Raw genomic sequence first — 24,906 nt, 5'->3', positions numbered from 1 at the left:
ACCAGTAGGAGTAGGCAGGAAGAAAGAGGAGGAGTTTTTCCATTTGACAGCCTGTGATCTGTCGGATAGGTAGCTGGAGAACCAGGAAAGAGTATTAGAGGAGAGATTGAGGTTGGCAAGGTGGAGGAGAAGATGGGAATGGGAAATGGTGTTGAAGGCTTTAGAGAGATCTAGCAGAACTGTGGATACTATGAGTCCAGAGTCTCGAGCTAGATTGACAGTTTCTAGACAGGATAGTAGGGCAGTTGTGGTACTATGGCCAGGACGGAAACCATGCTGGGTGGGAGTAAGAAGGTTGTTCTGAATTAGGTATGGCAAAAGTTGAAGGTGGACACATTTTTCTAGAATTTTAGATATGGATGAGAGGAGGGCAATGGGGTGGAAGTTGGAGATAGAGGTGTTTTTGCCTCCTTTGTGGAGAGGAAGAATGTAGGCTGAATGCCAGAGTTTGGGCACATATGATTAATTTAAGGATCTATTAATCAAGATACTGATTGGGAGAGCAATTCCTTCAGCTGCACACTTGAGGAAAGAGGAGGGTATGTTGTCTAGGGCATTTGAGCAAGGCTTTAGTTTAGATAAAATCTTTTTTATAAGAAAGGTAGATACTGGTTTGAGATGGAAATAGGGGGGGTTTATTTGGGGAGGTAGGTGCTTTGAGGGGGGAGTTGGGAGGGTTCATATTTGGGAATGTTTTAGTTAGTTTAGCTATGGATTCAGTGAAGAAGGTATTGAAGTTGGAGCTAAGTTCATTGTCAGTTAAGCTAGGATCAGGGCAGGGGTTATTTCCAGATCCTGGATGGAGAAGGGAGTTAACTGATTTCCAGAATTGCTTAGGGTTCTTACTGTTGTTTTGCTGAAATTTATTATAGTAGTTTTTTTTGTCTTTGGTAATAAGTTTTTTTGCTTGGTTGCGGAGTTGGGTATATTGGAGTAGGGCAGAGGACAGTTTATTTTTCTGGTAAAGGTTCCAGGATTTGTCTCTGTGGCGCATAATTTGTTTAGTTTCTTTGGTGAGCCAGGGGGCAGGATTGTTTTTAATTAGTTTGTTTCTTAGAGGTGCTAGGGAGTTAAGAGTCTTTAGGAAAATAGAGTTAAAAAGCTCTACAGCGTCGTCAAGAGGGAGAGAGTTTAGGATTTGCCAGTTAATTTGTTTAAGGATGTTGGAAAAAGTAGAAGGGTTGAAATTGCTAAGGTTACGAGTTTGAATGTAGACATGTTGGTGTTGGATGCTACTAATTGATCTATGGATGAAGGCAGGGAGGTGATCACTGAAAGTGTCAGGAATGGTGCCAGAGTGATTTTGTTAGGATGGGAAACAAGTATCCAATCAAGGATGGAGCCTGGGGGTTGTTTTTTGTTGGGACAAGTTATAGAATGGATTACTTGAGTGAAGTTGTAAAGGTTAATAGATAGAAGAGGGGAAGGAGTGTTGATTTTATTCCAGTCAATATTGACATCGCCTAGAATAAAGGTTTCATATGTTATTTCGGTTGAGGCCCAGTATAGGATATCTTCGAGGGTTGGAGATATTATTGCCGGGTGAGATGTATATAGAAATAATGCAGATGGTTTTGTGTTTGTTCAAACGGAGAAGGCTAGTTGTGATTTCAGAATTTTTGAATTGAGGGGTATGAATTTGGCGAGGAATTATGGAGAGAAGGTTGGAGTAGATTAATGCAGAGCCTCCACCTTTTTTATTTAAACGGTCACTTCTGAGGATGTGGTAGCCAGGAGGTAGGATTTCAGAGTCAGTAATGTGGGGTTTTAGCCAGGTTTCGGATAAGGCTAAGATGTCGGGTTGGTAGTGATTGATCCAAGCATGGACAAGGTGAGATTTGTTGTTAAGGCTCTGGGCATTGATAGTGAAGATCTTAAGAGAACTAAGAGGGGAAGAGGGTGAAGTTGGGGAAAGGGAGGATGTCTTGTTTATAGAGGGTGAGGAAGGAAGTGGAGGGATGGTGAGGTTTGAGCTGAGGCAGGGGCCAGGGTTTGGATGAATGTCTCCAGATAAGGCTAGGATATTGTAGGTAATAAGTTTTGGCCTGAAGTGTGTGGAAGGAAGGTATTTATCAGAGGTTAGTAGAAATTTAAGAGAGGGAGTTTTTATAGTGCTAGGGAAAAGCTTAAGATGGAAGAGGTGCAGTAGATTGGGACAGATAAGAGAGGAGGATATGTTGTGAAAGTGAGAGAGTAGTGAAGATTGCAGTGGAGTGGTAGGGGTAGTTTGGATGGTGGGAGGGAGTTGGAGGGCTATATGAGAGTAGGAGGTCACATAATATAGCGGTATTAATAAGATGAGGAGTAAGCAGGGGAGTCGGATGGTGTAGGGATAATGGGAGGGCATGTTTGGAAAGGGTGGGGACGAGATAGAAGTAAGGTGAGGAAGATGAAGTACTAGTTAAGGTGGGAAGTTACAAAGGAGGATGAGGAGAGTTAATGAGATAACAGGGAATAGGGGATGGCTAAGTCAAAAGTGATGTAGGTTTAGGGTGGGAGGAGTAGAAGTAATGGAGGAAATGGGAGGAGGAGTATAGTATGATAAGACCAAGGGGGTGGATAGTTAAGAGAAGAGTGTGATAGGGTTATAGAATAGGGGAGGGGTGGTAGTAAGAGGTCTATGAGTGGATGAGGGATTTGGTAGGAGGAGTTAGGTAGGTATAAATGTAGCGGTGGTGGGGGCGGGTGGAAATTGGGGGCAGGGTAGGGGAGCGGAGTGAGCCCGCAGGGCGAACGGAGCAGGAAGAACCAGAGAAGGCTAGAGAGGTTCAAGAGCCAATCAGTGGAACATTGAGGCAGAGGGGTAAGTTTGCAGTATGGGGAGTAGAGGGAACCAAGTAGGTTAAGATAAGAGTGGGTTTTGAGAATGTAGGAGAGAGTGAAGAGAAGAAGAGTCTAGCTAGAATGGGCTAAGAGAGTATAGGAGATAAAGTAAGAAGAAGAAAAATTAGAGCTTAGAGAGAAAGCCTGAAGAGAGTGAAAGTAAGTCTATTATAGAGTGAAAATAAGTCCATTATAGAGGGGGGAGGATACCATCTAGTGGACAGTTGCAGAAGTGCGCCTTAGTCCACTAGGATGACCTCTGGACCAAGGTGGACTGGAGGAAGAAAGGAGCTGGTGTAATTCGGGGAGCAGGATGAGGGGGAAGAGCAGGGAAATGGAGCAAGGGGGGTTTAGGCTGCTGGCTTCTAGAGTAAGCTAGCAAGGTTTAAACAATAAGGTAATAAAGGTTTTGCAGCAGAAGCACATACTTCCTGGCAATCTTCTTGGTTCGAATTCCGAAAGGGGATGAGGCTGTAGAGTAGTTGCTATTGCTTAGGCAGTTGGACGAGCTGTCTTAATATAGGCAGGACTAGGAGTCTGTCCAGGCTAGATCACAGGGGGAAAATCAGGGCCAAACAGCTGGAAAACAGGAGAGAAAGATGTAAGCGAAGTAGTATTTTAGAAATATAAAGCACACCTAGACACCTAGTAGCAGTAATAGGCAGTTACTGTGCATACATTAACAGTAAAGACAAACAACATGTAGCAATAATAGTAAAAATAATTCGACAGGACAGCTAGTAGTTAGCTACAAAAGGAGTTAGCCATTTAGGATATAGAAGTGCTCAAGTATGCTCTATGCTACATTTAGGCAATACATAAAAACAAAATTTATGCTGATAAATGGAAGTGATTCTGTGCTTGGAACCAAGCACAAGGGACTGACAAAGCAAAGCCAAATATTCCTCAGATTTTACAATACTTGACTGAGATGCTTGACAAGGGCCTATCTTTTTCATCAATAAAAATCCATGCCTCTGCCATCTCGGCTCATTACAACACAGAGCCTCCCATCTTTTCCCATCTTCTGCTAAAACAATATTTTAGAGGGGCCAAAAATTTAAGGCCTCCCAGAAGATCACCAACTCCTGCATGGGACCTCAATTTTGTGCTGGAAAAGCTCACCCTGCCTCCATATGAACCAGCAGCTACTGCGGATATGAAGTTTTTATCTTGGAAAACATCTTTCCTTCTGGCAATCACTTGAGCAAGAAGGGTTTCAGAACTACAGGCCCTCATGGCTGTGGAGCCTTTTATTACATTTCACCCAGACAGGGTGTCCCTCAGGACCAGTCCTGCCTTTATGCCTAAGGTGGTATCCAGTGTGGCTCTTAACCAAACTATTCACCTGCCAACTTTTTACCCAAATCCGCAGAACAAGGGGGAGCAGATTCTGCATTCCTTGGATGTACACATACAACTAATATTCTATTTAAACAGTACCAAATCTCTAAGAAAGTCTGAGCAGCTACTTGGGGCATTTGCTGCAGGATCAGAGGGAAAGGCTATTTCAAAGCAGACTATTTCAAACTGGATAAGCCACTGCATTCGTTTCTGCTATTTGCATCATGGTAAACCAGTGCCCAAGGGAATCAGGTCACATTCCACCAGGGCTGCATCTACCTCAGCAGCCTTTCTCAGTGGGGTGCCAACCAAAGACATTCTAGAAGCTGCTACTTGGAGCTCTGTTCATACTTTTACAAAGCATTATCATTTGCCTCTCTTCTCTAAGTCCAGGGCAGGCTTTGCCACTGCAGTTTTGCAGGGCCTTACAGCCGCTCCTAACGCTATTTAGTTCCAGCCTCCCCTCCATAGCTTTGGGATTCTACCCAAATGTAATGACTGCAACAGCAAAACACGAAGAACATAGTACAGTTGTGTACACTTGCCATAAATGTAGATGTTCGAGTGTTTTCACTGTTGCAGTCCGAGTTACCCACCCGCCATCCCCCTAGAACTTCTCTTTCCTTCACTATATTCTACAGCCTTTGTGGTGTATTTGCTTTTAGATGAAGGTAATTTATGTTACAATTGCATTTTATATATACACATTTGCTCCCCATTTGGGGGGGCACCTGACATCTGGGGCAAGCAAAACTAAAGAAAATGGCGTTGGCTGCATGTTTTATACCCCTGACGACCTGACGTCATGGAAGAGGAGACAGCAACCGATGCAGGACCCAGGACTTTGATATTCAGGCTGACTGAGGGCAACTTGCCAGCGGATTATCCAAATGTAATGACTGCAACAGTTATTACACTCGAACATCTACATTTATGGTAAGTGTACACAACTGTACTTTTCTTGACCTGTATAATGTTTTTCATAAATTTGTTGTATTAATGAGCACAATTTTTTTGTCTGAGGGCTTATGACAGTTTTTCATATGGAAATATTTTTCTTTCTTCTAATTTTTCTCTTAATCTTTTTCTTTATTTTTGGACTGGGAATTCTGGGCTTCTTGCATAATAATAATAACAATAAATAATTTATTTCTTGTCCCCAGTAGTCTGCTGTATTGTCTTTATGGCTCTTTTTTTGGCCAATCAGTTTTTGTGGACTGCTACTTCCTTCTACAATTGGGGGGGGGGGGGGGGGGCAACCTCCTCTGGGCCTGGCCTAACCCCATTGTATGAATGTTTCCATGTCTTGAGGATTCTACACTGTCATTTTTTCCAGTCCTAGCACCAGTGAGCCTACCAGGATTGGGCTGTCTTTTGTATTTTAACCTAATTCTGTCCATGAAATGTGCTATATAAAATACAGTCTGTATATCAGTGTCATCTTGGTGAGATTTTGTGAAAAACAGGGTCCACCTTGTGAAGGCATTCACCAAGACTTGAGGATGAATTTAGTTACAGCAACCCTACTCTTCTTTGCTTGCTGACATTTCTGTCCATTCAGACCCTCTTAGTAGTGGATGCTGCCATGTGATCTAAACTTCATCATTCGCTCTAATGCTTTGCAGTTTACATTCCAATGCTTCTCAGTTACTTCTATATTATAGTATTTTTTTTGGTATACAGACACTTTGCCTTGAATGTACAACTCCCAGCAAAGATGTATGCAATTGTTTCCAATTCTTTTTTTAGAGCCTGCATTTGGCTGTTTCTCCCACTTTTTCAATTGACTTTTGTAAACCACTGTATGTATTCCACTCTGGGCTGCTATTGTTAGCCTTTCATTTTGTGGTTTCAGTTCACCACTCCTTAATCATTCCTGCATGAAGTTGTTCTAGAAGGTCTCTAGACTTGCCACTACATTTGTGGAAATTTACAGTTTTTTTTTTCTCTTATGGTTCTTGTATTAGTAACGAAAAACCAACAGAAACCAAGGAACTTGGATAAATAACCAAACAACCTTGTAATGGTGAAGTCAACTAGGAAAATCAGCAAGTTACTTTTGCTGATTTTCCTAGTTGACTTTGCCATTCCGAGGGTGTTTGGTTTTACACACATACACACACACACACACACACACACACACACACACACACACATATATATATATATAGATTCTGCGGTGGTACAGCGGTAGCGTTGTTACCTCACAGCAAGAGGTTCTCCCGTTCGATTCTCAGCTTGGCGTGGGAGTGCCTTCTGTGTGGAGTCTGCATGTCCTCCCCGCGGTTGGGTAGCATTCGAAAGACATGCGTACGTAAATGGGCGTGCCTTCGTTGAAGGTTGGGTGTCGAGCTGGCACCTTGGCGTTTTGTAAAAATCTACTGCCAATCATTAGCGGACCGGAGTTCCGCTGGGCGACCCCTTACCTGGGAAAAAGCCAAAAAAACAAATATACTTACACTTACAAATATATGCACACATACACGTACGTACATATATATATATATATATATATATATATATATATATATATATATAAAATCTCTCTCTCTCTCTCTATATATATATATATATATATATATATATATATATATATATCTGTATATTATATCTATGTGTATATATATGTATATCTATGTATATCTATATATGTATATCTATGTATATCTATATATGTATATCTATGTATATCTATATATGTATATCTATGTATATATATATCTATGTATATATATATCTATATATGTATATCTATGTATATATATATCTATGTATATCTATGTATATATATATATCTATGTATATCTATGTATATATATATATCTATGTATATCTATGTATATCTCTCTCTCTCTCTATATATATATATATATATATATATATATATATATATATATCTATATATCGCACGTTCAGTTGCGGTCTGATTTTTTTTTTTTTTTTTTTTTTTTATGCACTTTCAGTTGCTGTGATTTTTGCTCAACACCAACCACCTCCCTATCCCTCTTGGCTCCAATACCTTTGGATTAAGAAAGGCTGGAAGCTGTAGTGTCAGCAACGGGTTCTGTGGGGATGGATCAACTCCAAGACTTTTGGAGTCTCCTCTTCCCCTCATTGCTTCAGCATTAGACAGCTCGGCTCTGAGATCAGCTTTGGACATGGGGCTTGTCTGGGTCTAGGGGTATCTCTCCTCTTCAGATCCTCTGAGATCTTCCGCTCTGGTAGCAGTTTCAGCTTTTGATGGTTTTTTAATGTGGTTTTTGGGCTTACACAAAGAGAAGGTGCTGTCTGCTAGCTCAGTTCCACCCAAGCTGTTAAGACAGGGGCAGTCAGGATGTCAAACTTCTGAAACCACTTGCTACATCAGCACCCAGTCTGATTCTGAACTATCTGTCCTCCCAGCAGAGTCTGTTCACAAGAAATAGATGTGTAAACAAAAGCACATAGATTCCTCTCCAGAGTCTTTCACTGGGGATACAGACTTGGATGAAGTGAAGCTGTGGGTTTACCTAGATCTCTCTCGGAAGACGTCGCCTTTGGGGAAATACTTGAACTCACAAACTAGAGAGGGGGATGGTCCACCAAAGATCCCCTCACCAGATGAATCTGTATTTTTGGAAGCCTTCAGTTCCAGTTTTACATCATCTTGTGTGGTACCACCCATTTGACCCACTTAGAGTGCAACTGGCTTGGAAGAATCTAGATGACATGGAGTCAATACCCAAGAAAACAGAAAGGATTTTAGCATCTCCAAAAGACAGGAAACCTTGGAGTAAAGGTCACCAGTGGATGCCATGGCTGTAGCACTGGCCACCAAAAAGGAATTATCTGAATGGAGTTCCTTTGTCCATCCCACTAACAGGGAGTCTAGGGCCTTGGGCTGGTTTGGGAAATGGGCATACTCTTCAGTGACTTTTGCACTCAGGTCACTGAATTTAGCTCATGCCATTGGATTTTGGAAGGACTTGATTAAGGAAATTTCCAGGTGTCTTCCTGAAGTTTTGCCTGTGGATATCTAAAAGAATGTGAACTCTCAGCTTTCTACTCTTCAGTCAACTTCTAACATAAACATGGGTCTCATTTTTAATGCAGTCAAAGGCTCAGCCACAGGGCTTACTGTAAGACTACATGTCTAGATGTATCTTTGTGATTTTGCAGAAGGCTTCAAGATGTCTTACATCAACAGCTCATATGATGGCTCTGCACTTTGTGCCCACATTGACCAGGAGCCAGCAGGATGGGAAGACTCTCACTGTAGTGAGCATCTGTTATTCCAACCCCCCCCCCAAAGATCCTACTCCAGAAATTAGAGGGCTGGGAAAAAGATGTGGTTTTGTTAATCACAGAGTTCTCATGAGGATTCCCCTGGTGAAAGACCTCCATGTGGCAGGAGTGGAGGAAATTCACATGGACGTCACCCACAGGCAGAGCTGGACCACATAACTAGAGCTCTAATTGTCAGTTTACCAAGTGTCCTTATCAGCGTCCCTGAAGGATTCTTTGACTGCACTCTGGATGCAGTCAGGTCATAGGATGCTTATCTGTGCACCCTTAAGCCTACCAAAACATAATAAAAGATGCATGGAAGCTAAAGTTAATTTCCAGAGGTTATTCCATTCCCTTTCCCTTTCTGCCTATAAAAGGAAAGAAAGCAGTTGCTGATGTTCCACCCAATCAGTGGGAACCAGTAGCAATACCCAAGCTGTTAGCAAGAGTCATCCAAATGCTCCCTGAAAGATGAGTTAGGAACCGTAGTCTACTCAAGATTCTTTTTAGTACATAAGAAAACCGGGAACCTTAGACCAATTTTGGATCGCTGTCATCTCAACTAATTCATAAAGCAGGCAAAATTCCAGATGGTCACATTTCAGTCCATATCATCTCTTCTGAGGAAGTATGATTGCACAACAAATCACCAGGATACTTACTATCATGTGAAAATAAAGAAGCACTGCAAGAGATTCCTCCTTTTCTAGCTGGGAGCCAGTCAGTATCAGTTCAGTCCTCTGCCCTTCAGTCAAACCACGGCCTCATAGACTGTTCACAGAGATAATGGCAGTGTTAGCACCGCATTTGCATCTGCTAGGGATCCATGTCTTCCCCTGCCTCAATGATTGGCTTTTGACTGCTACATCCAAGTGAGTGCAACTTACTTAACTGGGCTATGTTACTCGTAAATTACTTCTGCAGTAGCCTTGGCTATATGGGTAGATTACACAACTTACACAGCCTAGGAGGAGGCGGCCTAGGATCCAGAAGCCTCCAAAGCAAGTTACATGCAAAGCCTGTTCCTGACCTGTTACATCATTTGGGCCTTCTGTGCCAATGTTTATTGGATCTAGGCCTAACAGTAAATTTTCCCAATGGTTAGTTACTTCCAACCCAACTGATAGTTTATTGGATACCACCTCAACACAACTCTGCAAATTGTCAGCATCTCCCACCACAGAGTTTTACCTTTGCATCTAGTGGCCGTACAGCTGATATCTCTCCCTTCCAGCACAATTAGTCCTGCATCTACTAGGTCTCATGGCATGCTCAATTGTAGTGATTGCAATGGCTTAGTACTATATGAGAATACTTCAGTAGAAACTAGCAATCCAGTGGTTTCAAAAACTTCACCCATTACATGCAAAATTTTGATTCAAGGGTTTGCAGGCAAAACGCTGCTTGATGAATAACCTCCCCTTCAGTAACAGACAGAAGGCACTTTCACACAGATCCACCAATAGCATTAGTAATCATGGAGAACTCCCTTCTAGGATGGGTGGGGAGCATCTCAAAGGGAGAATGATCCAAGGCACATGGTCAAATTTAGAGGCCAACTTTTGCATCCATACCTTGGAGTTGAGGGCGGGTTTCCTAGCATTGCAGACACCTTAGGATGTCTGCCCCAAAGGTGTGATTTGCATACTGGCAGACAGCATGGCTGATACTTGATGCATCAACAAACAAGAAGGAATCTCTTCTTACCCCTTGTGTCAAGAAGCTGTGGGGCTTTGGCAGTGGGTAATGTCTTTACCCTGCTTTCTGATAGCAATGCACATTCCAGGGTCTACCAGTCTTCTGACAAGTAAATTGTGCAGAACTATCCTAGCTCGTAACAAGTGGTCCCTCAGTCGAGTAATGGAAACTGTAATTTTCAGCTGCTGAGGACAACCTTGCTGCGACTTTTTCACCACTTTGCTCTAATCCCTCCTCAGGGACAATCAGCAGTGAATGCTGTGGTCCATAATTGGTCCCTGGGTCATCTTTATGCCTTTCTCCCATTACCTGTCACGAACAAATTCATTTAGAAAGCCAACCAGTACAAGACCAAACTAATCATCATTGTCCACTTCTGGCCCCAACAAACATGGTTCCCCTTTTTGTGGTTTCTATTGGTACATCCTCATTGGATGCTGGGACGGTATCCAGATCTTCTATCTCACCCATCCAAATTGCCTCCTGTGGATCAGGCTACCATAAAACTAACTCCTTGGTTCCTCTAGTTTTGACTATAACCAGAGATGCCAGACTTCTCAGTACAGTTGTTGACCTTATGTCTGCTTCCCAGGAGCCCACTATAAAAAAGGTTTATCACAGCAAATGGAAAAGGTTTTCTTTTTGGCAGTAGCCAAAGGTTTGAAATCCTTTTTTGCTCCCATATCCTCCATCTTGGGGTTATCTGAATTCTGCCATCAAAGCTCAAATGGCAGCAATTTCGAATTTCCATATCAGTCACAATGATGTTTCAGTGTTCTCCTTAAAGATCTCAAAAGCCTTTCTAAGAGGAACTTTTCTGTTATGTCCTTCCATTAAGAGATCTAATTCCTCCACGGGATATTACCGTAATGCTCCGAGATCTGACCAAACTCCCTTTGAACCTGCAGCCATGATAGAAATTAAAAATTTAAGTTGGAAAACAATTGTCTTACTGGCGATCACTTCAGCCAGATGAATTACAGAATTGCAAGCCCTCTCATTTAAACCTCCATATTTAGTTTTCCATAAGAACATGGTATACTTAACTGTCCAGATTACTGCAAAATGTTCATATTTTTCCTCATGTTTTGGTTTATTCCTCTTAAAATTAGTGTTTTTTTGGAAAATCAGTGAGGATTGAATTCCCCAAAAAATGACAGACATCTGAGTTTCAGACTTCATAGCCTTCGGAAAAATGCATAGCTTCAGAAAACCTTTTATTTTCGCAGCTTTCTAAGTTTATAAGAGTAATATTTAAAATTTGTCTCTATTTTTGGGCCTTTGTCCCCCCATTATTTTTGGCTTTGCCCAGGTTTCTTGTGGTAAGATGATCATGTGATAGCTCTTCTCTTTCTCAGGAGAAGAAACTGATACCTGATAAGATCTGATCTTATCTGCAAGAACCAAGGTTTCCCATAGAATTGTGAAACGGGTCAGTTATCAGACATTTTGTGCAACTATTATAGATTAGCTAGAAAACTAGTGCCTTAAAGGCTCAAGACCTTTAGCTGTATTTTTCTTGTGACTGTTTAAGTATAAAGCATTTGAAGTAACAACTAATTTTGGAATTCAGCACAAATGAGTTACTGTAATGCCTGGCACTCTGGCTTAGTGGACAGTTCTGATTTGTCAGGTGACAAGGACTCCACCCTGATGTGATTATGCAGATAAGTGCTTTTGCAAAGTTTTAGGTTCTAGTCCAACCAAGGGCAGCTATGTGTATTTAAATATTTGATTATGCTTTGCAAGTTAAATTTTATAATAATTTATAATAAAACATTGGCAAATTTAAAGTCTGTGACCATGACATTTGTCTTGGACTTTTCTCAAACTAATGGTAAAATTCTAGCAGAACAAATACAGTTGCCTGGAAAATATACACTGCTTGACAGAAACTGCCACTAGTTAATCTTTGAGCAAAATAACCTGAGGATATTACAAAGAAAAAAATCTTCTCTTGAAGACTTAAAGCTATGTTCAGCACCTCACACATCTGTTTGCTTCATTCTAGAAAACTTTACTTATAAGAAATACTGTACTGATGTTAAATACTTGTCTTCAGACTTTGTATAACAGACGAAATAGCAAGCTGCAGTGCTGCGTCCAGTAATCTCAGACTGATTTGATAATTACATAACCTCAGACTGATCTGTTTTTTTCAGGCAACTTTGGATGTAGTAGTGAACCTTCAATTCCATTACATTGAGAAGCTATGGCAGACATTCTGGGGTTCTAAAGTGTTATCTAGTGATGGAACAACCACTATTCCTCCCAGGTACGTTTGAAAATTTTTAGTAATATGTAGCTGTGGTCATTTGTGTTCAGAATTCAGAGATCTGTGAAAGCACATGCAGTATGACTAAAGGTTATGTTGTAGTTTTGATGTTGTACTGTTGGTATAGTGACACTTCAAAATCATGTCCCCTTGACTGAAACAGATTAGCAAGTTTTGATTTAAGTATTTACCTACATTAATTCTATATACAGCAGCAGGTTATGAAATTAACCATCACCTCTCAGCACTTAATGTGGTTTTACTGCTACCGTGCATCCTAATGTTTTTTCACTGTAATTCTAAACAGGAAATTTTGCTGATTATTTCCCACCTTTCTGTTTTTTTTTTTTTTTTGTGGTAGGGATTACTACTTCTGGCTTACTATCTGCTTTGCTGATTCCCCTTCAGATAGGTTTCCCAAAGTAATTAATAATTTAACATGGAGCTTTCTTACCTATATACTTTGTAGTCACTAGACAAAATATGCTGCAGTAAAAATAAACAGCCTTATCAGAATATTACATTTTTCAACCAGAATGTTAATCTTTGCATCTATTTTCTGAAGGTGGCTATAGTTTTCTGTCAAAACTTGTTTTGCTACCCTTGGCATTGTTTAAGTATGCTTCAACAGAGTTCAGACTGGTACATTGTGATTATTAACTGTTGTGGACGTTTCATTTAAAGAATCATTTCAAAGTTGCCACTTCATGAGTCCTGTTCATATTGACCACTGCTGCAGTAGCCTAAGCTGTATGGGTTAAATCCTGCACAGGATATAACAGCAGGCAGCTTACAAAACTTCAGGGCACCTTCCACACACCTAAAATGTCTGTTAACTTGAGCTGACCTGACTAAAAAGACAGGTGTCGGCACCAAGCCCTTTAGAGCTTTTTTTTATTGCCAAAGTGAGTGCTCCTGTACAGGATTCAAGGATCAACAGTCAGCTTGTGCTGTTCCATTGCTGGACAGGTAAGTTTCCTTTGTAGAAAAAAACCCTCCATGCATTATTTTAATGTTTAAATTTACTTTCCTGTGTGGAAAAGTGCTTTATAGTCAACAGTGTTTCTGCTGCCATAAAAAGAACGAAAATGCCTAGAGACCAGTTCTGGACCTTTCTTCCTTAATCCAGTTTGTGATGGTGCCCACTCACACAATGATGTGGCATAGTGGTTGTTGCTAGTATATACCCATGAACTTATGTTCAAAATGCTTTCACTACACAATTTGTTACCCCTCCTTCCTCATTTGCATTTTTTCTGGTTAACTGTAGATTTAAGTTTATCATGTTCCTGTCCATCCAGACTTCAGACATTTCTTAAAGTTTTATGCGTCAGAATCCCATTACCAGTTCTTTGTCTTACCCTTTGACTCTCTACTGCTCCAAGAGTATTTACAAATTGTCTAACTCCAGTTATAGTACATTACAGGCTGCCGGTTATCCACATTTTTTTCCATATTTAGATGACTTTCCTATCTTTGCAGAGTGTTTTTTTTTTTCCTCAGTCTCCTATGCAGCATGGGATTCCAAGAAAACATTCACAATTTTTTTTTGTTTTTTTACTCCAGTACACAGGTTTGTGTTCCTGGGGTGTTTGCTAGACATCTCAGTTCAGAGCTTTTCTTACAAAGGGAAAAAAATAGATCTGTGTTTAGATAATAACTGGAAAATGTTGAGTAGTTCCCTGAAGTAAAAGGGATAGTAGGACAGAGACCAATATTTTTCCAAAAAAGAGGGAAAAGTTTTGAAAATGACTTTCAGTCTAAGCTTAGTTTACCAAAAGGAGAAGATAAAAAGCTGGAATGTATGAATGTTATAATTGTAATTATTGTCATCTTTTATATGTTGGGATGAATGAGTTAAATGTTAACAACATTAAGGTAAAAATCTGGGGTCACTATTCTTGCAAATCAAAGTATGTGGTTTATTTAATAATGTATAGTTCTTGTAATTCATTTTATGTGGGTCATACTGCTAGAAAGTTGCAGAGAAGAAAATATGTGAGCATAAATATGCTATATCAGTAGGAGATGAAAATAATACACTTAGCATTATAAGAAGGACAAATGCTAAGTAGATTTTAAGTGCATTGTTATAGAAGTAGAAGGTTATGTGAATATGTTTAAAGCTGAAGACGAACTGGATTGGAGAGTATATGTATGGCAGGTCAAGCTGAATGCATGCTACCCTCTGGGGTTAAATGATAAAGAAAATTTTAAAATCTATTTAAAAAGGAAAGGGTTAAAGCACTAATCAATTTGCTCATGTAACTAATCAATCTGCTCATGTGATTTTCGAAGTATTTTAAATATGTTGGATTTGTTGATTTTATTCAGTCTGAAGAAGTTTTGTGAATCAAGATGAAAGCGCTCACTGAATTATACCGAATTATGTCATAATAAAGTACTGCTTGCATTTTAATATTTCAATCATTTTTTTATTTTCAGTCTTTGCTTATAGTTACAGCTTAAGGTACCTTTTTGTGTATTTATTTCAGGGGTTTTCCACTCGAACTTTGAGCACTGTGAGGGAATACCTCAGGATTCTGGGTCTTGTGCATCTATGATTCTCAGGATACCTCTGGCAAGACTCCACATGTGAAAATAGAATGGAATCTGAAGTCTCTTTGCTACCAGCAGCCGTTATCTTTTCAGATTCCATTTCTGGGATTTGTGAGAATAGAAATCACATGGTGGAGACATCAAATATCCTTAAATCCAGGTCTCCCCTTCTCTCCTGCTCTAAGGCACTCCATCACCACAGACACCTCAGACTTTGCTTCGGGAACAGTTTGAAGGGGTGGGGGTGGAAATGCAAGCTATCTGGGGCAACAAAGACAAGACAAAAGTACATATATGTAAAATATCATTGCCCTTAATATCAAGACACTCAACTCTGCAAATCACCTTTCATCTCCAGGACCACATCAAGTTGTTGTGTATGATACCACTGTAATTTGGTACATGAACAGGCAAAGGGGAACCAGGTCTCACCCCTTGAGCTGACTAGCCTTACTAGCATGGGATATAGCTTTACAGCACAGTCTTACTCTACAAAATTCCTACATTCCATCAGAGCAAAATTGCATGGTGGATGAGCTGAGCAGGACATAGGCAGACCCTCACGAATGGAAAATATATCAGCGGGTCTTCCAAGATTTGATCCATCTGTGGGGAGTTCCTCAAGTTGACCTTTTTGCTTCCTCACTGAAGAATCAGCTGGCAACATTCTATTCCAGGACTCCATGCAAGAAGACCTGGAAGACAGATGCCTTTTGTTTTCCTTGGCCAGGAATGTTCCTGTATACTTTTCCTACCTTTCCACTGATATCCAGGGTACTTTGAAGATTCAGAAGAAATCCCCCAAGATCATTGTTGACTCCCTTCTGTCTTAGGCAACAGTGCTTCTCCCTTCATTTGGAATTGGCCAGGTGTAATAACCACAAGCTTCCTCACAGACTGCATCTACTCGTACAAGAACAGGGATGTTCAATGCATCCCATCCCCAAACAACTTCAACTGACTGCCTGGATAATAGGGTCTGAATTCCTTTTAGGCACCTGTTTCCTGAAGATGTGCAGCAGGTACCATTGGTGGCAAGAAAGCCTGCTACTAGAAAATTATATATTAGCAAGTGAAAAACGCTTTTGAGTCTGTACCAACAACTTAACCAGAAACTCATTCAAGGCTAGTGTTTCTTTGTTTTTACAATATTTGTGAGAGATACATTCCTATCAAGGTTTATTTCATCATGAATGCCCATAGATCCCCCTCTTTCAAGGCATTCCTATGTCAAAAAATGTTTTTTTTTAAAGGGAGCTTGCATAAGAGACCTCTAGGAAAACATGCGACTCCTGTATAGAATTATAAGTTTGTGTAAGAAAAGCTAATACTTGCTCAATTTGAACCCACTCATCTGACTGACTAGTTTCTTTACAAGAAAATAGTTTTCTTGCAGAGGTCAGTGCAACTAGTAAAACAGTCTGAGTTGGAAGCTGTTATGGTTGGTCAACCTTATCTCATTTTCCCCTAATGACTGGGTTTCCTTGGCAACTAATCATTTTATGCTTAAAGTGGTATCCACATTTACTTTAAGCCAAACTATCCAGCTTTCTGTTTACTCTTGTTAGATTAGGGATTTCCATTTTAAAATAGTTACACATTAGACAGGCTAAAGGGTAAAATAAATTGTGTTTCATTTATGCATAAAATATAGCTAAGCATAAAGGAAAATAACCTTGCTGGCCAAGCATGGAAGACTGTCCATTAAAGAGAAAAAGATGAACATAAAGTTTGCAGACAGAATGTTCTTTTCTCAAGGAAAAGATCAGCTACAGAATGTTCCTTAATGAAGTAGATACAAAGTCTGAGACGAAGGTTAAAGAAAAGTAAATAAGAAAGCAATATAATATGCTGTGTTCAGAATAGCAGGGCAGTTGACGTTTGTAAATTCATTCGACCTGTTATTTCAGAGAAGATGTGTAACACTCGAGTATGAGTACAGGAAACAGGTCATCTAGAGACTGTCAGTTTACATTGTTCAGGACAATCAGAGTGATGTGCAGCAATTTGAATTGTTTATCAGTACTGTTAATGAACACCATATTCGGCTATTGTGAACATTTAGTAAAACCTTATTAAATGAACTGCAGTGTTTGGTGAATTCATTCTGAATGCACAAGACTCTGTCCATAAGGGAGAGACTGACACCTATTCAACACGAGCTTGGGTAATTAAGACTTTCTCAGTCTCATTGTATGCAGTGTTTCCAGCTAATTATGGTACAGTACAGCATTATCAAATTTTACAATGGCACCTGATGTGACTTGCTATCTGGGGAGAGAGATGTACTTCGTGCAACCCAGCAAGCAGCTGTAACCCTTTCATATCCAGTTTCCAGTACTGCATATTTTCTAAAGTTCACAGTAACTGTTGAAGTACTACAAAAGCTCTCCATAGAGCACACCACCCTTTCAGTAAAGGTATCATTCATTTCCAGACCTGGTTACACTGTGTGTTCTACAGAAATCTACTAAATAGCAGTGTTTTGTTCAACTTCATGTGTTCTACAGACTATAAATAACACTGTTTTCATTAAAGTGCAGCACTCTGTTTCATTCAAACTTCAACAAAAACAGCTGCAGTAAGTAATTTTTAAAAGTAGAGTTTTACTGAGATAACTTCAAAGTTTCATTAACAGTTTAAAGTGACACTGTTTCATAACAGACTTTTCAGTAGCACACCAGTGTTTTTTTCCATAAATAGAGCTGTAAACTCTATACAGAATAATATGGAAAATAAAAATAATACTGAACACCACGATGAAATAAAAACCTCTGCACAAGAATAACAAGTCCATAAACATATGAGAAATAAAGTAGTTATGTGCAGAAGTTACCTAGGCAGTCCATGGAACAACAATGTCAGGTAAAGTAAGTCCAATCTCAAAATAACACCAAACTCTTTGTCTCTTCAGACAAATTCAGCTCCAAATCAGCTCCAAATAAATCCAAGATTCCAAAAAAAAGACTCTTCAGTCAAAACTCTAGATAAAAGTTATTAGCTGCAGTTTATTGTAGAAACAGGTGGCGCTTAGCTATATTTTTCAAACCATAATACACCATTGAAACTGTGACCATATATATACTAACTTCAAACTAATTAATTTCAAACTGATTACATAATTAGTTTCAATTAATTTAAATAATTACAATAGTTAACTATTTAAAGTTTAAAACTGCAAAATTTAATAGTGTGTAGCATATAAAACAATACCTAACTCGTCTGTTAAAATGTATCACATAAACTATCTAAATGTGAAGAACATTTAAAACATTTATAAATATATCTAGTTAAACTACAGACTTTTAAAAAAATATATAAGGCATATATATACATTCTAGACACAGTGAACAAAGAATCTTTCCAAAGCTAAAAGGGCTTATAAGTGATAGTCTCTAAGGTGTTATGATATACATCAGTCTCAGTAGTCCTAATATCCCAACCTTGATTAATATTTAAACCTTCTTTTTTCAATTTTGGTTTAATAGGAATATTATCATTCAGTCCAGGGGAAAATGTGCTTGTAGGCGTATAATCCAGTCTGCCTCTATTTCCTCAGTCCTACTTCTGATATCTCCTGCTCTTAATGTAGGTTTATTAATGGATATAATTAAGAATCTAAATTCATGAGTAGAATCTGTTTCCATAACATGCTTGGACAGGGCATTGACACTAGATCCAATTTTATCTGGTAGATATCCTTTTAAACATTCTATCTGTCTTACCTACATAGAATGCTCTGCATTCTGTGCAGGTTGCCAAATAGACTAAGTGTTCCGTGTTACATGTCCCTTCCACTGTAAAGTGTAGATTTTAGATGTTATAGGGTGTATAAACATGTTAGTAACACTGATGAATTGACAAAATTACATCTACCACATTTCATCGTCCCTCTAGAGTTTGTTATCTGAGGTGTTCTTGTATTAGAGGAACAGAGTAATCTATGTAGATTCTTTTTTTTAAAACATAGCGATCTCCACTATTCCTTTAATGCTGGGATCTATGGTCAATATATCCCAATATTTACTGAGTACATCTCTAATTTCATTGATATCTTCTGTATAATGAAGTGACACTTCTTGATATTTCTTTCTTCTACCTTCTTTCAACTTCTGTTGCCCAGCATAGTATTCAAATCCTGGAGAAATAGGGGCATGCTTGCTCATCCCTATCTGCTTTCACCTTATGAAAACTTTCTTTAATTTCTTCTCCTTTATAACCTCTAACAATTAACCTATCATTGAGGCTAGTTAGTTCTTTTTCATACTGTTCTTGTGATGGATTAAGCCTTGATACTCTGACCGCCTGTCCTCGTACAATGTTTTTAAAACATGTTTGGGATGCATACTATCTCTATTTAACAGAGCAATTAAATAACATTTCTTCCTGTATACTCCGTGTTAAGCATTACCATCATCAAGCCTCTCAAGTGAAACATCTAAGAATGCTATGTGGTCATAGGAAAAGTTGATGGTAAACTTAAGAAAAGGTACCAGTTCATTAACTTCTAGATAAAATTCATTCAGTTCACTTAATGAACCATCCTAAAAGAACAAATCATCCACAAACCTCCTATAAAAGCGGACGTTGTGGATAAATTTATTCAAGACTCTTCTTCCCATATTGCCATTAAAATACAAGTTCTTCCCAAAGAAAAAATGTTGTTTTCCAACACTAATGTGAGCATTTCACTGATCATTCTCTTTTATTTAAGGGCATGTCCAGTGTCTGTCTAGGCATAACTTAATATAGGCTATCCCACTCTCATTTGGTATCTTTGTAAACAGAGACAACATCCATCGTGACCATTATTATAGAACTTCGTCTTTTAAAGCAACAGCAGTACTGTAAAATCCAAGAGAAATTGTTTAGAGTCTCTTAAAATGTGTATCTTAGAGTTCACAATAGGCCTCAAAGATTTCTCTATATAAATAGAGATGAACTCTTGTATCTTTGGTAACCCTTGAATTACTGGAATAACAGGGAATTCCACAAACAAAAATTAAAGTCAGTGGAATCTATAACTTTATTTTCTTGTAATTCCTCTAGTTTATTATGTACTGTACTAACATAATCTTTAATTTTAAAATTAGCTATCGTTGATAATGGTTCATATCACTTAACAGTTCTAACATACTATCATTATATTGTTGTATATCCATTACAATGATAGGTGTCTAATGGATATGTTCATATCCTCTCTAAGACCCTGTAAAGCAGAATATTGTTTCTGTGACAGATTTCTTTTTTGGGTCTATACGATGTAATACAGGCACATATAAACTGGGTCTTTACTGTTTCATTATTATCATTAAACATCATCTGTAGCTGGACATTCCTAACAAACATCTTAATGTCTAATATACTTAAAACCTTTACTTCTGCTTCACTCAGTGGCCTATGTGATAGGTTATAGACTAGGTCATTTTCTCCCACATCCTTTTTACTGTGGGTTCTTTCATTCCCATATCTAATGCCTTTCTTTTTTGTCGCCCTGAACACTGCGTGTTAACTATGGCAGATGAGTTGGTTGAATCCATTGAATTACCTTACAATCCAACCCCTGTGTCTGAAGAGAAAGTGGTACATTCCAGGTTGTATGTTGCTGATGTCAATCCGTTTGCTGAAGTGGACTTAATAACGGCTCAGAATGGCGTGCGACTAAGTAACGCTCAAAGTGAAACTGTGAACTCCATATTAACATCGATGGAATCGGATTTAATGAAATTAAAGAGACTCCAGATGCAGCGTTTCCATTTGGTGTGCATAAGCGGATTATACCTAGAGGGCTCAGGGTTCTGAAAATGCCCACAACAGGTAATGCATACCCTGAATTACCAGTTGAACATAGACACTAGCATTAACTATATGAAACTATTAAATGAATTTTTGCTCCTGAAGAGAAGAAACTGCAAGAAGAAATTGAAAAAGGACAGAGAGACTTGTATAATAGTTTTCATGTACTGCTATAGATCCACTTTTGGATCGCATGCTGGATTCAGTTTAGTTATATGAAAGAAGGCTTAAAGAACAGAAAAAACAAAAGTTAGTGAGAGATGTATGCCAAGTCTTTACTTGGCGAGGGTTAATAGAGACAGTAATTTGAATGTCAATGTTTTCAGTAATGCTGCTAGAGTAAATGTGAATGCACAAGTTGAAAATATTGTCAATTCATGTATGAATGAATCTGTACTTGGGAAGGATATGCATTCAACAGTTACTAATGAAGCGAATACTATCTCTACTGACCCTCATATTTCTGTAGAAAAGAATGAAGCTACAACTAGAGGCGACAGAGTAGGCTCTGAAACTATAAACAAAGACAGTAACAGTTATAGCATCTTTAGATCTAATGTTTCTAGCAGTACAGCACGTATGGTGTTAGCTAGCACAGAACAAGTAAAAGCAAGTGAACAAATGGTAGTGCGTAAGAATACTACAACCATGACAGACAATGTTAACACAGTGTCACATAAGCAATGCCCTTTCCCCATAGCAGAAGCCTCATACAAAGGCAGAAACAGATCAATGAGCAGGGGAAGACAAAAAGAAAGGCATTAGATATGGGAATGAAAGAACCCACAGTAAAAGGATGTGGGAGAAAATGACCTAGTCTATAACCTATCACATAGGCCACTGAGTGAAGCAGAAGTAAGGTTTTAAGTAAGGGTTGTCTTTTATACCCTCCACTAGAAGTAATGTTACGGAAACTATATTAGACATTAAGATGTTTGTTAGGAATGTCCAGCTACAGATGATGTTTAATGATAATAATGAAACAGTAAATGAATTTACTCAGCTTAGGAGACCAAGTTTATATGTGCCTGTATTACATCCTAACTTGGATACTTTTAGCAAAATAGTTGAGAAAGATCTATTACACCTTGATAATGGCTTTGGGTATAGACCCAAAAAAAGAAATCTGTCACAGAAACAATATTCTGCTTTACAGGGTCTTAGAGAGGATATGAACATATCCATTAGACCTGCAGATAAAAGGGGGACCTATCCTTGTAATGGATATACAACAATATAATGATAGTATGTTAGAACTGTTAAGTGATATGAACCATTATCAACGTATAGCTAATTTTAAAATTAAAGATTATGTTAGTACAGTACATAATAAACTAGAGGAATTACAAGAAAATAAAGTTATAGATTCCACTGACTTTAATTTTTTGTTTGTGGAATTCCCTGTTATTCCAGTAATTCAAGGGTTACCAAAGATACACAAGAACCCCACACAGCCACCAATGAGACCTATTGTCTCAGGTCAAGGCTGGGTAACAGAGTTCATCTCTATTTATATAGAGAAATCTTTGAGGCCTATTGTGAACTCTAAGATACACATTTTAAGAGACTCTAAACAATTTCTCTTGGATTTTTACAGTACTGCTGTTGCTTTAAAAGACGTAAGTTCTATAATAATGGTCACGATGGATGTTGTCTCTCTGTTTACAAAGATACCAAATGAGAGTGGGATAGCCTATATTAAGTTATGCCTAGACAGACACTCGGACATGCCCTTAAATAAAAAGAGAATGATCAGTGAAATGCTCACATTAGTGTTGGAAAACAACATTTTTTTCTTTGGGAAGAACTTGAATATGGGAAGAAGAGTCTCTTTTGCTGAATAAATTTATCCATAGGAGGTTTGTGGATGATTTGTTCGGATGGTTCATTAAGTGAACTGAATGAATTTTATCTAGAAGTTAATGAACTGATTCTTAGATGTTTCATACAGGAAGAAATGTTATAAAATGCTCTGTTAAATAGAGATAGTATGCATCCCAAACATGTTTTTAAAAACGTATCAAGGCTTAATCCATCACAAGAACAGTATGAAAAGAACTAACTAGCCTCAATGATAGGTTAATTGTTAGAGGTTATAAAGGAGAAGAAATTAAAGAAAGTTTTCATGGATGACAGGATAGGCGTTGAATACTATGCTGGGCAACAGAAGTTGAAAGAAGGTAAAGAAATATCAAAAGTGTCACTTCATTATACAGAAGATATCAATGAAATTAGAGATGTACTCAGTAAATATTGGGATATATTGACCATAGATCCCAGCATTAAAGGAATAGTGCTATGTTTTTAAAAATAAAAGAATCTACATAGATTACTCTGTTCCTCTAATACAAGAACACCTCAGATAACAAACTCTAGAGGGACGATGAAATGTGGTAGATGTAATTTTGTCAATTCATCAGTGTTACTAACATGTTTATACACCCTATAACATCTAAAATCTACACTTTTACAGTGGAAGGGACATGTAACACGGAACACTTAGTCTATTTGGCAACCTGCACAGAATGCAGAGCATTCTATGTAGGTAAGACAGATAGAATGTTTAAAAATAGGATACGAGCATATCTACCAGATAAAAATTGGATCTAGTGTCAATGCCCTGTCCAAGCATGTTATGGAAACAGATTCTACTCATGAATTTAGATTCTTAATTATATCCATTAATAAACCTACATTAAGAGCAGGAGATATCAGAAGTAGGACTGAGGAAATAGAGGCAGACTGGATTATACATCTACAAGCACATTTTCCCCTGGACTGAATGATAATATTCTATTAAACCAAAATTGAAAAAAGAAGGTTTAAATATTAATCAAGGTTGGGATATTAGGACTACTGAGACTGATGTATATCATAACACCTTAGAGACTATCACTTATAAGTTTAGCTTTGGAAAGGTTCTTTGTTCACTGTGTCTAGAATGTATATATATGCAAAGTCTGTAGTTTAACTAGATATATTTATAAATGTTTTTAAATGTTCTTCACATTTAGATAGTTTATGTGATACATTTTAACTTTAAATAGTTAACTTGTAATCAGTTTGAAATTAATTAGTTTGAAGTTAGTATATATATGGTCACAGTTTCAATGGTGTATTATGGTTTGTTTATCTAGAGTTTTGACTGAAGAGTCACATTGTTCCATGGACTGCCTAGGTAACTTCTGCACATAACTACTTTATTTCTCATATCTATACAGAATAAGCTGAAAATTACGGCGCAACAGTTTCTCATTAAGACAGCATTAAATTGCACAGCACCAGTGTTTACTTCAGAAAAGCCTCACACAACTTCAGCAAACTAGTATTATCAAAGCAGTGTTCCTTCAAAACATAAAAGACAATATCTCCACAGACTATCATGTTTCTAGAGTGACGTCATAGAGTCAAGAAGCATGAAAAAGGTCAATAAGCTACAGACTATGGCTCACATTTCTTCCAAGCCATAAAGTTTTGCAAGACTTTATATGCACCTTTTAGTTAACAGTTCAACAAAGTTTAAATTATTTTTTTTTGCATGTAAACATGTCAAGTACTGCAACAGTTAAAATGTCAGTTCATTTTTAAGTTTAAAAATGTTTTCTTAAAGTTAAAGGTTATTAGTTGAAAAATGTTAAATATGTCTAAACGCAAAAGTTTTAATGACTCAGAAGTCAGTATGGTCTCCAGTTTAAACGTAAATGCTTCAGCACATGCAATTCAACATCATTTCAATTGTAGTATAGTTTCACATACAAATGTTCAGAATATAATGCATACAATTCAGAATACAGAAGTTTGTTGCAGTATTACAAACATCAACAGTCTACATACATAACACGCAAGCAATGTCTCAAGTTCACATTGTATTAAAGAGGGATAAAAGGAATCAACATGCAGATTTTGTAACTGAAGAACAGATTTCAGTGCTAAGTAAAAAAAAAAAAAAAAATACGTTCCATAGCTAGCTGTAAAGATCAGAGCATTAATATGTCATGGTTTAAGGTTATTTCATTATTTACAGACAAATCAATTTCAGCCGCACGTAAAAAAGATACAAATGACTTATTAGAATTTAAAAAGTCAAAGATTGTAGCAGCTACCAGTTCAAAGTGTAACAGCTCTATATATACTGGTTTAGACTT

General features: G+C 38.1%; 1 protein-coding gene across 1 annotated transcript in view; it reads left to right on the top strand.

Annotated features, from left to right (window-relative positions):
- RFX2 (regulatory factor X2) overlaps positions 1-24,906 on the top strand; it is a gene marked incomplete at its 3' end in the record, with an annotated part of 743,615 nt that overhangs the window by 557,680 nt on the left and 161,029 nt on the right. The window contains 1 exon segment of the mRNA XM_044090762.1: positions 12,294-12,406. Within this exon segment, the coding sequence (XP_043946697.1) occupies positions 12,294-12,406 (113 nt within the window).

This window comes from Protopterus annectens, chromosome 13.part0 (genome assembly GCF_019279795.1).
Source record: "Protopterus annectens isolate FY-2018-M chromosome 13.part0, PAN1.0, whole genome shotgun sequence".
NCBI lineage: Eukaryota > Metazoa > Chordata > Ceratodontiformes > Protopteridae > Protopterus > Protopterus annectens.
This window is presented reverse-complemented; position numbering and strand designations above follow the sequence as displayed.